General features: G+C 41.3%; 1 protein-coding gene across 5 annotated transcripts; it reads right to left on the reverse strand.

Annotated features, from left to right (window-relative positions):
• Window positions 1–546: 546 nt before the first annotated feature.
• CAMLG (calcium modulating ligand) lies at window positions 547–11,650 on the reverse strand. Of its 5 annotated transcripts, none has more exons than XM_080672526.1 (5): window positions 11,286–11,580; window positions 9,184–9,644; window positions 7,420–7,485; window positions 5,886–5,987; window positions 547–1,776 (listed from the first exon to the last, which is right to left on the reverse strand). In XM_080672526.1, exons 1-5 carry the CDS (start codon window positions 11,455–11,457, stop codon window positions 1,585–1,587), a joined length of 993 nt encoding a protein of 330 aa, XP_080528652.1. In that variant the 5' UTR covers window positions 11,458–11,580; the 3' UTR covers window positions 547–1,584. The 5 variants fall into 5 exon arrangements, with proteins under 5 accessions (XP_080528652.1, XP_080528653.1, XP_080528654.1 ...); XM_080672527.1 differs by having other exon boundaries at window positions 9,184–9,641; window positions 11,286–11,570; XM_080672528.1 differs by lacking the exon at window positions 5,886–5,987 and having other exon boundaries at window positions 11,286–11,650.
• Between the last annotated feature and the right edge of the window lie 4,228 nt (window positions 11,651–15,878).

Raw genomic sequence — 15,878 nt, forward strand, 5'->3', positions numbered from 1 at the left:
TTTAGTACCGAATGATGCACACCTCCATTTAACTAGTCTAGAAAGCTACTGATCGAAGATGTCACCTCTGAACAACCAACTTAATCAATCCAGTTTTAAGCCATATACATATCAAGTCCCTGAAATTTCCAAAGAAAAAAATTTTTTAATTATTCCAAAACTAATACATTTTTATTTTCATTTGATACTACTCAACACGCTTAAAGTGGCATCAACAGACATAGGTATCTTACAGCTCTTCTCTTTAAAAGAAATTTGATAATGATCTCTAATTACTAAAACTTATCATGTGTCAAGTTGCTAAATGGGGCCTTTTTAAAAAGAAACAGAAGTAAACATATGCAAATGAAGAACCCTGGTGTCTTCTCAGAGATTGAGGGGGACCTGGCAAATCAGGGATGCTTTCCAAACCTCTGGATACTAGATTCATTATGGAATCAGGAAAAAAATGTGTGCTTGTAATCTTATCCTAAGTCAGAGGACTAGACTTAAATTATACTTATTCTACATTATTCTGATTCAAAATAAAGTGATACAAATCAAGACTGTGAGTAATAATGAAAAAGGACAGATGTTTTTAATATCACAAGGATTAACTAAATAGACCATACAAAAATCTGTAAGGAAATGTATACCGAGCAATATAACACATGTTTTATACTCATTTAAGACAAACCTTACAAATATGAATGTTACCAAGTTAGTTTAAAGAACATTTATGCTATTGAGTTTCATACCTCAGTCAATTCTTCAAATTCCACTTTTATATCTAACCATTCTAGTCTACTTTGCTTAAAAAACATACTCCTGAAAACTGAAAACTCAAAAGTGAAAATTTCCAATTCTAAGATTTTTAGAGAGAGACAAAAACATTGACGTGAGTGTGACAGTAAAACATCCTTCACCCACCTCCTCCCCAGCTGAACCACACTGGCCAGGACAATAAAAAATTTTCATAAATAAAAATAAAGATTTCATAAATACCTTCTAATTTCACATGTCTGGATCTTAATCCTTTCTCCCATTACAATGCTTGCACTAGAGTAAGGATTAAGGTACTGACTCTCAACACCTTCAACAACAAAGATAAAATTATTTTAAAAAATAGATACTGACTCAACAAAAGATACAATTGGCTACCTTATTCGGCTCTTATAAATTAAAATGTGCACACTTAACATTAGAAAATTCAGTTTCTTTCATTTTATTTTTAAGATGGCATCATTTCTCAGGAAAGAACAACCAAATACATGACACAGTCCCCAGTTACAAAGGGCTAGCTGAGACCTTGTTTCTCTGCCAAAATACAAATCTTAGAAGTTAGGGAAACATGTAGACTAGGGATCCTAATTAAATAAGAAAAATCAGTTAATGACATTGGTACTCTATTCTTCACATCAGTATTAATACAAACTCAACGCTTTTAAGTCAGAGAATCTGCCATTTCGTTCCAAATCAAGTAGTTTTACAACCCCTACAAAGTAAAAGAATTACATAAAGATGTAACCCGATTTGCCTCCTTTAAAGACACTGCAATGTGAGAGAAATTGGTTTTCTGTAAGCTTCTCCTGAGTTCTTCAGGCTTCATGGTACTTCAGAGGCCCAATACTCAAGCAGTTCATGACAAAAGATAAAGGTGAAAAAGTAGACACAGAGATCTGTGAAAACTTCGCCCATTTTGCTGTAGGTATCCACTGATCGATTTATCACTTCAGCAGGAATTCCAGATAATAGAAGTGCTGCTGTTAGTACTGTTGTCTTTATCTTCTTTTCACTCTGTACACAGAAAGACAAATAAATCCTACAGCTATCAGAAGACAACTTAAACTCTATAAAAATATTATCAGTGCTATTTTTGCCTAATTTCAAAACTGTTAATGAAGTTTCAAAATACCAATCAATAATATATCAACAAGCATTACAAACATTAACTGAGCATATAATATGTAAAGCAGTAAAATGCTAAGCAGTAGGGAGAAAGATACCATTCTTGCTACCAACAGTTAAAAAAAGATAGGACAGCCCTAACCCAGTGGTCGGCAAACTGTGGCTCGCGAGCCACACGCGGCTCACGAACTGCAGTTTGTCGCTCTGTTGACTAATGAGTTTGCTGACCACTGCCCTAACCGGTTTGGCTCAGTGGATAGAGCGTTGGTCTGCAGGCTGAAAGGTCCCAGGTTTGATTCCGGTCAAGGGCATGTACCTTGGTTGCAGGCACATCCCCAGTAGGAGGTGTGCAGGAGGCAGCTGATCGATGTTTCTCTCTCATTGATGTTTCTAACTCTCTATCCCTCTCCCTTCTTCTCTTTAAAAAATCAATAAAATATATATTTTTTAAAAAGGATGAACATTAAAAAAAAAAAAAAAAGATAGGACAGCCCTAGTTGGTTTTGCTCAGTGATTAGAGTGTTGGCCTGCACACCCAAAAGTCTTGGGTCCCATTCCTGGTCAAAGGCACCTATTATTATTGTACCTGGGCTGCGAGTGAGGGAGACACCAGTCTATATGTGTCTCTAACTTCAGTGTTTCTCTTTCTCTCTCTCTCTTCCCCACCTCCCTCCCTACCTTCCACTCTCTCTGAAAAGCAATGAAAAAAATCCTCAGGTATATTAACAAAGAATAAATAAAGATAGGACATAAATAAGTGCTAAATGAATGCCATGGATAATTTGTAGCATAGTGGCTTAAAGAAGATAGAAATTACTCCAGGGTTTTATATATAAATAAAGCACAGGGAAGGATTTCATGAGAAAGTGGAATTAAAAATTGGCCTTCAATGCCCTAACTGGTTTGGCTCAGTGTATAGAGCATCGGCCTGCGGACTGAAAGGTCCCAGGTTCGATTCCGGTTAAGGGCATGTACCTTGGTTGCGGGCACAGCCCCAGTAGGAGGTGTGCAGGAGGCAGCTGATCGATGTTTCTCTCTCATCGATGTTTCTAACTCTTTATCCCTCTCCCTTCCTCTCTGTAAAAAATCAATAAAATATTTTTTAAAAAAATAGGCCTTCAAGAATAAGCAAGATTTATATAGAAGTGAGAAGAGAAATCTTATTGAAAGGTAAGTCTCATGGGGAAAAAGGGGCACATATGTAATACTTTCAACAATAAAGAATTAATAAAAATAAATAAGTAAATGTACATTAAAAAAAGGAAAGGTAAGTCTCATGACAACAAAAGTCAGAGTTACTAGTGTACTGGAGGACAGTGAGTAATTCTGTAACAGAATCATAGGAATATTTTGTAGAGCCCTAATTAACATGCAAAGCAACTCACACTTGATTACACATGCAGTAAGATATCACTGAACATTTACTTCCTAATATAATTTTCTAGCTTCATTTTTCAAGAGATTCAAGGCTGAATTTTCATTTAATTTACTGATTTGGTGTCACCTAATCCAGTCATGATTCAAAAATTTTAATAATATAAAAACCTATAATTACCCAAAAGAAGTCTATGTCCACAAAAAGATTAATACAAGGAAATCCTTAGCTGCTTTAGTCATAATAACCAAAAATTAGAAACAACCAAAGAAGTCTATCAACAGATTAAATAAATAAATGAATATATTCATACAATGGAATATTATTCAGCCAAAAAAGGGTAGGAATAAATTATTAATATATTTAACAACACAGATGATTATAAAAAAAATACTTTGCAGAAGCCTTTGACAAAAATACATGTACAGGAATAATTCCATTTATATGAAATACTAAAACAGAAAAAAGTAATCAATGGTGGGGAAAAAAGAAAAAATCAGTCTAGGGCAGCCGTGGGCAAACTACGGCCCGCGGGCCGGATCCAGCCCGTTCGGCTGTTCTATCCGGCCCGCGGAGCCGAAAGAGTGGAGGGTTCTCTTGCTCTCCCCTCCGCTCCTTTACTTTGAATTTATATTAGTTCACACAAACACTCCATCCATGCTTTTGTTCCGGCCCTCCGGTCCAGTTTAAGAACCCATTGTGGCCCTCGAGTCAAAAAGTTTGCCCACCCCTGCTCTAGGGGCTGGGACTACAGCTGCCTGGAAAGGGGCATGATGAAATTTCCTGGTAGTGATGTTCTAAACCTTGAAAGAATTTGAGTTTCACAGGCTGTCAAAACTCATTAAATGGTATACAAAGACTTGAGCAATTCACTGTATGAAAATTTTACCATAAATAAAAAAAAGAGCCCGGCTGCAGTAGCTCAGTTGGTTGGGCATCATCCTGTGCACTGAAAGGTTGCTGGTTCAGTCTCCGGGTGGGGCACATATGGAAGGCAACCAATCAATGTTTCTCTGTTTCTCTCTCTCTCTCTCTCTCTCTCTCTCTCTCTCTCTCTCTCTCTCTCTCTCTCTCTCTCTCTCTCTCTCTCTTGCTCTCGCTCTCTCCCCCTCCCTCCCTCCCTCTTTAAGCACGTCCTCTGATGATGAGGGTTGAAAAAGAAAAGACAAGAACAATAAACAAACATTGAATTGTAATGATATGTAAGCTGAAATGTGCAGGGGTAAAATATGTTGATGTTTCGAAAGCGTGGATGGATCTGGAGATTATAATGATAAGTGAAATAAGCCCGTCAGAGAAAGACAAATACCATATGACCTCACTTATAGGTGAAATCTAATGAACAAAATAAACTGACAAACAAAATAGAACCAGAGTCATGGATACATGGTACAGACTGACAGATGTGAGAGGGAAGGTAGGTGGAGTGGACAGGATGAAAGAAGGTGAAGGGATTAGCCAAACAGATATTCATAACCCATGGACACAGACAAGTGTGGTGATGGCCAGAGGGAAGGGGAGGTCAGGGCTGGATGGAGGTGAGCAAAGGGGGGAGGAGTGAGGAACATCTGTAATAATGTCAATAATAAAAATAACAAATACATTAATAAAAATGGATAAAAAATTGGAAAGATACAAGATAAATATAATGAAATGTTAATTATAGAATCTAGGTTGTAAGTATAAATGGGTGTTACCTGCACAATTCTTTCCACCTTTCTGTTTAAAAACAGATATAACAAAATGTTTTTTTATTTATTTAATGATGGAGAAAATCTTAATATTTTTTGAGAGAAAGAGAGGAGAGAGAGACAGAGAACATTGATTGGTTGCCTCTAGCATGCGCCCAACAGGGAATCAAGTCCACAATTTAGGTAAGTGCCCTGACCAGGAATCAAATCTGCCACCTTCTGAAGTACAGAATGACACTCAAACCAACTGAGCCACAGCAGCCAGGGTTGTTTTTTTAATTAATTTTAGAGAGAGAGAAACATCAATTTGTTGTTCCATCCATTCATGCACTTGTTGGTTGGTTCTTTTTATTTTTATAATATATATTTTTATTGACTTCAGAGAAGAAGCGAGAGAAAGAGAGAGAGATAGAGGCATCAAGGATGAGAAAGAATCATTGATTGGCTGCCTCCTGCACGCCCCACACTGGGGGGTGGAGCCCACAATCCAGGCATGTGCCCTTGACCAGAATCAAACCTGGGACCTTTCAGTCCACAGGCTCTATCCACTGAGCAAAACCAGCTAGGGCCATTGGTTGATTCTTGTATGTGCCCTGACTGGGGATCAAACCTGCAACCTTGGCATACTGAGACAATGCTTTAGCCAACTGAGCTACCTGGCCAGGGCTCTTCCAGAGCTTCTTTACACATATATAAGCAAAATCAAATATCTACGTTTTCTTCCCTTTTACAAAAAAGTATACTGTAGATCCTATTCTGTATTGGATGCCTCCTGCACACAACCTGCTGGAGATCAAGCTCACAACCTGGACATGTGCCCTGACTGGGAATTAAACCAACAACCTCCTGCCCTAACCGGTGTTGCTCAGTGGATAGAGCATTGGCCTGCAGACTGAAAGGTCCCAGGTTCGATTCCGGTCAAGGGCACGTACCTTGGTTGCAGGCACATCCTCAGCAGGAGGTGTGCAGGAAGCAGCTGATCGATGTTTCTCTCTCATCAATGTTTCTGACTCTCTGTCCCTCTCCCTTCCTCTCTGTAAAAAAATCAATAAAATAAAAAAAACAAAACAAAACAAAACAAAACAAAACAACAACCCCCTGGTGCATGGTCCAATGCTCAACCACTGAGCCACACCGGCCAGGCTTGATTTTTTTCTCTTAATATTTCTTGGCAAGCTTACCATTATTAGTACATGAAGAATTGAAAAAGTAGGCCATAGTCTTTTAATTAGTCACTTATTAGTAAACAGTTAGTTTCCAGACTTCTGCTATTGCAAAACTACAATCAATGTTTCAAGGGTAAGTTTCTAAACAAATCCTTTTAATAAAAGTACACTTTTAGAATATTTGATATCTCGCTCCCTGGCCTATGTTGTCAATTTGACACAAACTCTTATAAAAATTCAAAAAAAAATTATACCTTTGGGGAAAGAGGTCAATACTAGGTAAATATACATCTGTATCAACAATAATTTTAATTAAAAATAATATTTTTTACTTTGTGTACTTGGCCTATTTGGCCCATTAAATATATAAACATTTCAAATCCATAAAAAAACATGAGGTCTATCAGTGCATTACAAGCCATTAATCAAATAGCTAAGTAGCCATTTCTCAGAAAAAACTCACAGAAAACTCAATCACACAAGTAGGATTATCTTCTATGCCAGCCAAGTCAAGTCCCATAAAACTGTGTATATACATCTGTAGTCAAGTAGACCAGGTAAACACTGACACTTCCCATGATTCTGTTCTGCAATTTTGGCCAATATTTCTTGCAAATATCAGGTCCTTGGCATTAAAGTGCAAGTGCATTGTTATTAAGTGTCCACTAAGGCACAGTGCCATAACTGAACCCATTTTAAAATTAATGTCCTTTAGCATAAACAAAATGTATTACTAAATCTTTACTAAGTAATGAAATTGAACACTTGTGCCCTAATTGGTTTGGCTCAGTGGATAGAGCGTCGGCCTGCGGACTCAAGGGTCCCAGGTTCGATTCCAGTCAAGGACACGTACCTTGGTTGTGGGCACATCCCCAGTAGGGGGTGTGCAGGAGGCAGCTGATTGATGTTTCTCTCTCATCAATGTTTCTAACTCTCTATCCCTCTCCCTTCCTCTCTGTAAAAAATCAATAAAATATATTTTTTAAAAAATTGAACACTTGTATATGTGTACTATTCGAAGTCTGTCTTGAGGTTTTTTTTTCTCCCAATCCATGGTGGACCGACATTTTTATAAAATATGATAAAAATGTTATGGCAATGTCCAAATGCTATAGAGTGTCTATTACTCACTTTCTGAACTTCACTCATTACAAACAAAGAGTTTGATTGGTAGCCAATCACACTTTGGGTAGCACTGATTCAGACCATAAGTATAACAAATTTTTTAAAAGTTTTTCAGATTATCTAATATTAATCAATCTAAACACAACACCATAATTTAGAAAAAAATGTAATTTACCTTGGGAAAATATTTGTATAGTCCCATGTATGCAAGTTGTAAAGTAAGAAATGGAGCAAATATGGACTGTGAAGATAGAAGATACAATTATATATTTCCAACATAATCATTCAAATCACAAATCAAACTAATAGCAGCTATAAATTTTAAGTAACAAAACTAATAAAATTTTAATTTTAGCAGTTGAAAGCAGTCTTGTTTCTGCAGAACAGTGAAGAAAATAAAAGAAATTGATTTATCATAAACATGTTTCTCAAGTCAATTCACTCTCCAGTTCTGCTTTGTTTTTTAATGTACTGTATTGATTTTTTTAGAGAGAGAGAAAGGAAGATGGATAGAGAAATAGAAACACCACTGAGAGAAACATCATTGATCAGTTGCCTCCTGCACGCCCCCCCTTCCCCCACCCAGGGGACTGAGCCCAGAATCTGGGCATGTGCCCTGACCACGATCAAACCGGTGGCCTCTTGGTTCTTGGCTCGATGCTCAACCACTGAGTCACACTGGCCAGGCTCAAGTCACTCTCTTTAATATCCCCCAAAATGTCTTCCCTCATAAAAACTTATAATTAAAAAAATTAAGGCACCTGGCCAGTATGGCTCAGTGGTTGAGTCTTGACCTATTAACCAGGAGGTCAGGGTTCGATTTCTGGTCAGGGTTCAATTTTGGGTCAGGGCACATGCCCGGGTTATAGGCTTGATCCTCAGTGGGGGCGTGTAGGAGGCAGCCGATTGATGATTCTCTCTCATCATTGATGTTTCTCTCTCTCTCTCCCTCTCCCTTCCTCTCAGAAATCAATAAAAATATTTTAAAAAATAAAACACTTGATGCCCTAGCCCCGTGGTCGGCAAACTGCAGCTTGCAAGCCACATGCGGCTCTTTGGCCCCTTGAGTGTGGCTCTTCCACAAAATACCACGGCCTGGGCAAGTCTATTTTGAAGAAGTGGCGTTAGAAGAAGTTTAAGTTTAAAAAATTTGGCTCCCAAAAGAAATTTCAATTGTTGTACTGTTGACATTTGGTTCTGTTGACTAATGAGTTTGCCCACCACTGCCCTAGCCAGTTTGGCTCTGTGGATAGAGCGTCAGCCTGCAGACAGAAGGGTTCCAGGTTCTCTTCTGATCAAGGGCACATGCCTGGGTTGCAGGCTCAATTCCCAGTAGGGGTTGTGCAGAAGGCAGCTGATCAATGATTCTCTCATCATTGATGTTTCTATCTCTCTCTCCCTCTCCCTTTCTCTCTGAAATCAATAAAAATATTTTTTTTATAAGTAAAAAATAAAAAAACTTGGAAGTATTCACCCTGGCTGGTGTTGCTCAATAGGTAGAGCATCGGCCCATGCACCGAAGGGTCTTGGGTTCAATTCCTGGTCAAGGGTACTTTACCCTATTTAGAACGAAACTGCCTGGGGTTAATCCCAGCTGTGACTTAAGAGCTGTGTGGTACTGGGCAAATGATTTAACCACTATGAGTCTCCATTCCCTCATCTATAAAACAAAGATTCATAAGGATGAGGTTAAATGAATCAATATATGTAAATCACTTAGAATGGTACCTACATATAGAGGGAATTTAATAATTATTATTAGGCTCTATATTTAACCAGAATACCTCAATTCTATAACTAAGGTGAATAGCAGTTTATAATACCTCTCCAAATAGCCCTGTGAATCAGGCAAATATTAAGTTAATATTGGCAATTAATTCTGTGGATTAAAAACACTCATTACTATAACTAATTTTCATTTTTCCATTATATTTCTTACCAAATATTTGCAAACAAAAGCTCTGACTCCAAAGGCAAGAACAGCACATCCCACCAATCTAAATATTCGGAAAGAGTCAAATTCTTCTGTTGTATTTCCTTCCTCTTGATTGGGTTTTTCACTAATTAGTTGTTTCCTTAGCTTCATTGCTTCTTCAAATCTGGAGAGGTACTGTTCTAGGCCATGGCGAGAACCCCTCTGGACAGTGTCTGCTGTCAAGTCCCCTCTGTTCCGCTGCCGAAGCTCAAGGCTTACATCATTATTGCACTCAGGTGGTTTAATGAAAGAATCCAATTTGTCTCCCAGCTCAGTCCCCTTTACCTCTGCCACACCACTCTGCTGGTCAGTTGTTCCTGTACTGACGGAATCACCCAGCACTACTCGCTTTGAAACTGAAGGAATGGTGAGGGAGTTCAGTTTATCACTGTCCTGTTGCTTTGATTTTGTTTGACTTTCTTCTTCTGAGAAAAGAAATTCAGAAACCTTATGTATTACATATAGGCAAACACCGTTTGTAGTAATATTAAAAAATGCACTGAGCTAGAACTCTGAATCTAAATTAATACTGATTTTGCATAACTAGTTTCCCTCTACACCCTCAAAATATATCACTCAAAAAGAGTATTCCTGCAGTATCTAAACTTTGGGGGTAAAAGGCTAGTAAAAAAAATTGGAAAAGATAGGCAGGGAGAGAACAAGCTATAAAGATCAAGTTTTCGTGGATAATACATCCCTAAAGTATAGTTGCATTGCCTGCTCTAGCTTCTTTGGTTAAAAATAGAAAATTATTAAAGCTTTCAAAAATCTGTATTTTAATATTATATTTCTGAATCCAGAGCCCTGTCAGCATAGGGTGTGGCATATCCTACAGCTACTGCTTACGTAATCCTTCTACTGTAGTCAGGGAGCCATTAGTAGGTACTTAAGCCATTTTAAGATGCTGTTCTGGTTTTAAACGAAGCAAAACCTTAATGACAGATAACATTCTCAAAGCAAAAGAACAAAATACGGAATGTACGCTTCAAGAAAGATAGTAAATGCTTTGGGAAAGAATAAACATTCTATTAATCATTAAAGGAAGAAATAGTTTTGTAACTATTTGCCTAGTTACTGTTGTAGGAGAATTTGAAATAGTTCTCTTACCTCCTCTTGGTAGTTTTCAGCGGCAGACCTTAAGTTCAGAACTATACATATACCTAAAGCCCCATCAAACAGAAGTCACAAAGATCTAAAGAGCTTGCAACCAAAGCCAGTTACTAAAGGCAACGCTCCATGGAAAGTTAGAGAACACTACACATACTAGGTGTTCAATAAATATTCACATAAAATAAATAGTCACATAAACATGTTTTAAAGAAACTCATTGTACGTGTCATTGGGGGAGAAATGAGGAACTCTCCTTAGGGTTAAAGGCAGTTCACGGCATCGCATCAATCTCAGCACTCTGGGAGAGAAGACCTCTGGCGGAGAGCAGGTCCCACTTGTTGGGTCTATAAAGAATGGTCGCCCCGCCCCAGTTTTTTAGAAGGCCTGTGGATGACAATGCTGAGGGCACTGAACACAAACTGTAAAAGTCCCTGATCCACGTAGAGAGGACTAGAGCGCAGCTCTGTGAAGACAGCTCCTGTGGGCCGACAGTTACAGCAAAAGGCAAAAGAAGGCGGACGCTAGGGAAGGCGCAATAGGGCACGCACTTGGCACAACATGCAGAGCAGAAGCCTGGGGATACAATGTGCGCCTTCAAGAGGCGAGGGGTAGGGTGGGGTGGGGTGGGGTGGGGCGGCAGAGGGGTGGCCTCGGTAAACTGGGCAGACAGCACCCAGGCAGACGGACTCCGAAGCGAAGCTTCGCGGCCCGCGGCAGAGGTGGGACAACCTCTGGGCGAAGCCCCCGGAAAACTGAGAAGAGCAACAAGAAGGGGGTTAAGAAGAACTTGGGACATTAGCTGAAGAACTGGGACAGAGAGCAGGGCGTGATCAGAAAGGTCAGCGGGGTGGGGCAGGAAAAGAATAGTCCTAAAGACTGATCCTAGTATCCCACAGTTACAATATATAATTTGAAAAGGGTGGGCGGGACACCGAGGGGGAAACGGAGCTTCTCACCCGAGCCGCTCCCGGGCCTGTGAAAGCCCATGATCCGGTTGATGCGCTGTTCCGAGTTCATGAGCAGCTTTCTCCGCCGCAGCTCGGCCCGACGCTGGGAAGCCGACAGGCCAGAGCCAACCGGGGCCCCAGGCCGCTCCCCGCTGTCAGTAGCGACGGTCACGGGCTCCATCTTCCCTTCCACAATCTGGGAGAGGCGATGGTAGCGCTGGAGGCGGCAGCGGCGGAGCCGATGACTTCAGGCCCGGCCGCGGGCGCTCGTGCCCCTCTCACCGCAGACCCGCCCCCCAGCGCCAGGCTGGAGACGGCGGACTGAGCTTGCGCACGGCCCTTTCCCGGCGGAGGCTTGCGCCGCCATCTTGAATGAGGGCAGCCAACCTCCTCCGCTGGCCTTCGCGATTTCTCTCCCCTGCCATCGGAGCCTCTCTGCTGTCCACGCGGAGGTGAGGAAAATCGCCACCCAGCCTGACCAGCGGGAAAGGAATGGGAGTGAGAAGTACACTCATCGATCGCAGATTTGGTGCCAGGAAGCAAAATGGAGACACTTGTTTCCACTGACCTTCTGTCGCTCGCTTATAGGCCACGGGAATACGTAACTCTGGGAGCGACGCTTTAGGGAGCTTGGCGTTTGGGATTTCTTTTTAGCACAGATTCCTCATCTCAAACACCTTTTGTCCCAAATACGCCTGGTTTGTTCCAGTCTTCCCTCAGGACTTTGTTCCAGACTTTCCCAGGAGAACCTTCCCAGTCCCAACCTTGCCACCGCCTCTCAACACTTCCTATTCTTAAAAAAAAATAATAACTTTTCAATTACAGTTGAAAAACATTATATATGCTACATAGTTATTAGGCATTTATATAATTTATGAAACGATCATCCCATAAATCTAGTACTATTCTCTTTATCTGCCTTTTTCTCCTTAACACTTATGACCGTCTTGCAAACTAAATTTATGTACTTAGTTTATTGTCTTTTTCTCCGTGAAGACAAGTCCTGTGTTTTGTTCAAGGCTATAAATCCTAGAACAGTGTGAGCGCTCAGCAGGGCCAATTTATGCAGTTTTGAGGGGCCACAATAGTTTTAGGGGCCCAAGAAAATGTGGGGTTTTTTTCTTAATATTTTTATTGATTTCAGAAAGGAAGGGAGAGAGACAGAAACATCAATGATGAGAGAGCATCACTAATAGGCTGCCTCCTGCACACACCCCACTGGGTATTGAGCCTGCAACCCAATCCAACCCTGGACCTTTCAGGCCGCAGACTATGCTCCATCCACTGAGCCAAACTGGCCAGGGCAAGAAAATTTTAATTTCTTTAAAAATCAGGAAAAATATGTAATAGTAATTAATATGTAATAATGGATTCAGTCTGGATTATAGTTTTTATTCCAAGTCATCCTATATAATAAAGAGCTAATATGCAAATGGTCATCACACCTTCACACCATCATGCCCTAACAGCTCAGACACTCAACACTGAGAGAGAGGAATGGGGACCAGCCGGGCACAAATGAGCTCATGAGAGAGGAATGGGGACCAGCCAGGCTGAGGTCCAGGAGAGGGAAAAGTCGCCCGCCCACGGTTCCCTGTGGCTGCAGCCGGCCCGGGCAAAGCCGGCCTGGGTCCTGGGTGCCTGCGGCCAGCCAGAGGGAGGGAATCCTGGGTCCCGGGTGTGGGGCGAGGCAGAGGTGGTTAGGGGCGATCAGGCCAGCAGGGGAGCAGTTAGGGGCAATCAGGCTAGTAGGGGAGCAGTTAGGGGTGATCAGGCAGGCAGGCACAGGTGGTTAGGGGTGATCAGGCAGGCAGGCAGAGGGGTTAGGGGCGATCAGGCAGGTGAGCAGTTAGGAGCCAGCGGTCCCAGATTGGGAGAGGCAGTCAGACATTCCCTGAGGGGTCCCAGATTGGAGAGGGTGCAGGCCGGGCTAGGGACCGCCCCCCCATGCATGAAATGCATGCACCGGGCCTCTAGTAATATATAATTTTGAATATACTTTTATGGAGGAAGAAGGCCACGAAAACAAAGTGCGTAAGGCCTACAAATAGAGCCCTGGAGCTCAGCAATGACTAAGTGAATAAGTAAATAAATAAAGAGGCCTCAGAGGTTGAGGCATCCTAGTGGGCCACCCTGCAATGTAGCCAGCTGCACAATCACCTCAAAATTAATCCCTCTTAGTGAAATTGCACAGTGAGTCTAGGCTCACCTGTCACTACTTGAGCCAATTAAGCAGAGATAGGGTTGAATCATATATGAGCCTTTATTCCAATAATGCTGGCAGTATGGGAGAGCAGCAGGTCATCTACAAAATTTGCTCTGCCCCCCACCATAAGCCAGCTGCTTATATTGGATGGAAAGACAAAAATTACATGGGGAAGTAGGCAAAGAGATAAGAATGGGTAAGCAAAATGGGCAGTTTACAGGCAATGCAGGCTAGGGGTATACAAAAGGCTGGGGGCATACAAAAGGCTAGGGGTATGCAAAGGGCTAGGGATTTGCAAAGGCCTGGCATCTCTGGTTTCTGCAACAAGTCTGTTAATCTTTCCATGATAATAGGCAACTCCTGGATGTAGAGGATGCACAGAATTTCCAGGTGAGCTCCCAGGTCATGTGCAACTCTCAGCGAAGTTGGAATGTACTTCCTTTAATCAGAACAAAACAATCACGGTTAAAAGAGCATGATTAATATTTCTTACTAGAGGCCCGGTGCACAAAATTTGTGCACTCAGTGCAGGGAGGGTCCCTCAGCCCAGCCTGTGCCCCCTCGCAGTCCGGGAGCCGTCAATCATACATCCTTAGTGCTGCTGTGGAGGCCAGAGAGGCTCCTGCTACCGCTGCTGTGCTCACCAGCTGTGAGCCCTGCTCAGGGCTTCTGGCTGAGCGGAACTCCCCATGTAGGAGCTCACTGAACACCAGGGGGCAGCTCCTGCATTGAGCATCTGTCCCCTAGTGGTCAGTACACATCATAGCGATCCATTGTTCAGCCGTTTGGTCGATTTGCATATTAGCCTTTTATTATATAGGACTAGAGGCCCGGTGCACTAAATTCATGCACTCAGGGGGGGTCCCTCAGCACAGCCTGCGCCCTCTCGCAGTCTGGGACCCCTTGGAGTCAGACATCCCTCTTGCAGTCCAGGACCCGTCGCTCCTTACCACCCGCCTGCAGCGGAGGCAGGAGAGGCTCCCGCCACCACTGTTGCACTCGCCAGCTGTGAGCCTGGCTTTTGGCTGAGCAGAGTGCACTGATCACCAGGGGGCAGCTCCTGCATTGAACGTCTGCCCCCTGGTGGTCAGTGCACATCATAGTGACCAGTCATTCCACCGTTCGGTCGATTTGCATATTAGGGTTTTATTATATAGGATAATTATAACTGGTCCCCAATATTGTATTTCTGCCCCTAACATTAGGAGGTAATAAAATACTATATTTAACTGTAGTCATCTAACACTGTCCCAGATTTTTTAAAAAAAGGAGTTTGAGAAAAAAGTGTAAAAAACAAAACTTCTGGAGTCAACCATGTCGGAGCTCAAGTATAAACACAAATTTCTGCCTTGATTGCATGAAGGCTATTAACATGTCCTAGTTAGTAATTTTAAAGTATTATCACTGGCCTGTGTGGCTTAGTTGGTTGAGTCTATGCGGACTGAAAGGTCACCAGTTTGATTCCAGTCATTAGGTCACATGCCTGCATTGTGGGCTCGATCCCTGATTGGGATGTGTGTGGGATTGGTTTTTCTCTCTTCCTCTCCCTTCCACTCTCTCTCTAAAATCAATATAAATGAATTTTAAAAATAATTTTAAAGCACTGACAGAGGTTCCCATAAATATCTGTACAGACCTACATCTCTGAGGCATAGATTGTGTCTTTCAAAAAATTCTACAATTGAAATAATTAAGTAGTAACAAGTGTGCAAAACTTGAAGTACAATCCTGATGAGTCAAGACCAAATAACAGTTCCAGGATAACCAAGATTTTTTCATTTGAAAAAAAAAATTTTTTTTTTCATTTGAGAGAGCCCATAGAAGCCAAACGAAAAATTTGGTTCTTTAAATAGCTGTGTTGGTGTATGATGGCTCATTTAGTCAAGTAAAAATTGAAAGTGTCAAGGTTTCATATTACGTGATAACTTATTTCTGGGAAACCATTTCCCTGTGAGGTTTCCATAGATTATTAAATTTACTAGTATTACTAGTTCTTCTCAGTGGTATATATGATTTTTTCATAAAAGATGTGCATACTTAAAATTCTTGTACTAATTTGTATCTCTCTCATTATAGACTTTACAAGGGCAAGCCCATCCTTTCTTTTTAATTTACCACTTTGCCCCAAATCTAGAACCTGAGAGCACTAAACTTCCCTGAATAGTTGCAGAAATTTTTCTTTTAGAGAAAGTGTCAAAACTTGACATTTCCAATGAGTTTTCATTTGATCCTAGTATTGTTTAGGTAGGCATTATAATATAAAGTGTAGATACAAAGCTGAACAGATTGAGTCACAAATGGTAAAACCAGAATTCATTTTCTGGGATTAAATTTAGGCAGTAAATTTATATTTGGACTCCTCTCTACTCCACACAGCAATAACAATAAAAGTTAAA

This window comes from Plecotus auritus (assembly GCF_963455305.1).
Source record: "Plecotus auritus genome assembly, chromosome: 6".
Classification (NCBI taxonomy): Eukaryota; Metazoa; Chordata; class Mammalia; order Chiroptera; family Vespertilionidae; genus Plecotus; species Plecotus auritus.

Excerpts from the sequence above, each read along its gene's own strand:
- CAMLG (XM_080672526.1), bottom strand. The coding sequence starts at position 11,457 with ATGGAGCCCGTGACCGTCGCTACTGACAGCGGGGAGCGGCCTGGGGCC. Across the intron at positions 9,645-11,285 it reads CAGGCCCGGGAGCGGCTCGG|AAGAAGAAAGTCAAACAAAA; the intron begins GTGAGAAGCTCC and ends TTCTTTTCTCAG. Across the intron at positions 1,777-5,885 it reads AGGATGTGCCTGCAACCAAG|AGTGAAAAGAAGATAAAGAC; the intron begins GTACGTGCCCTT and ends TTCTGTGTACAG.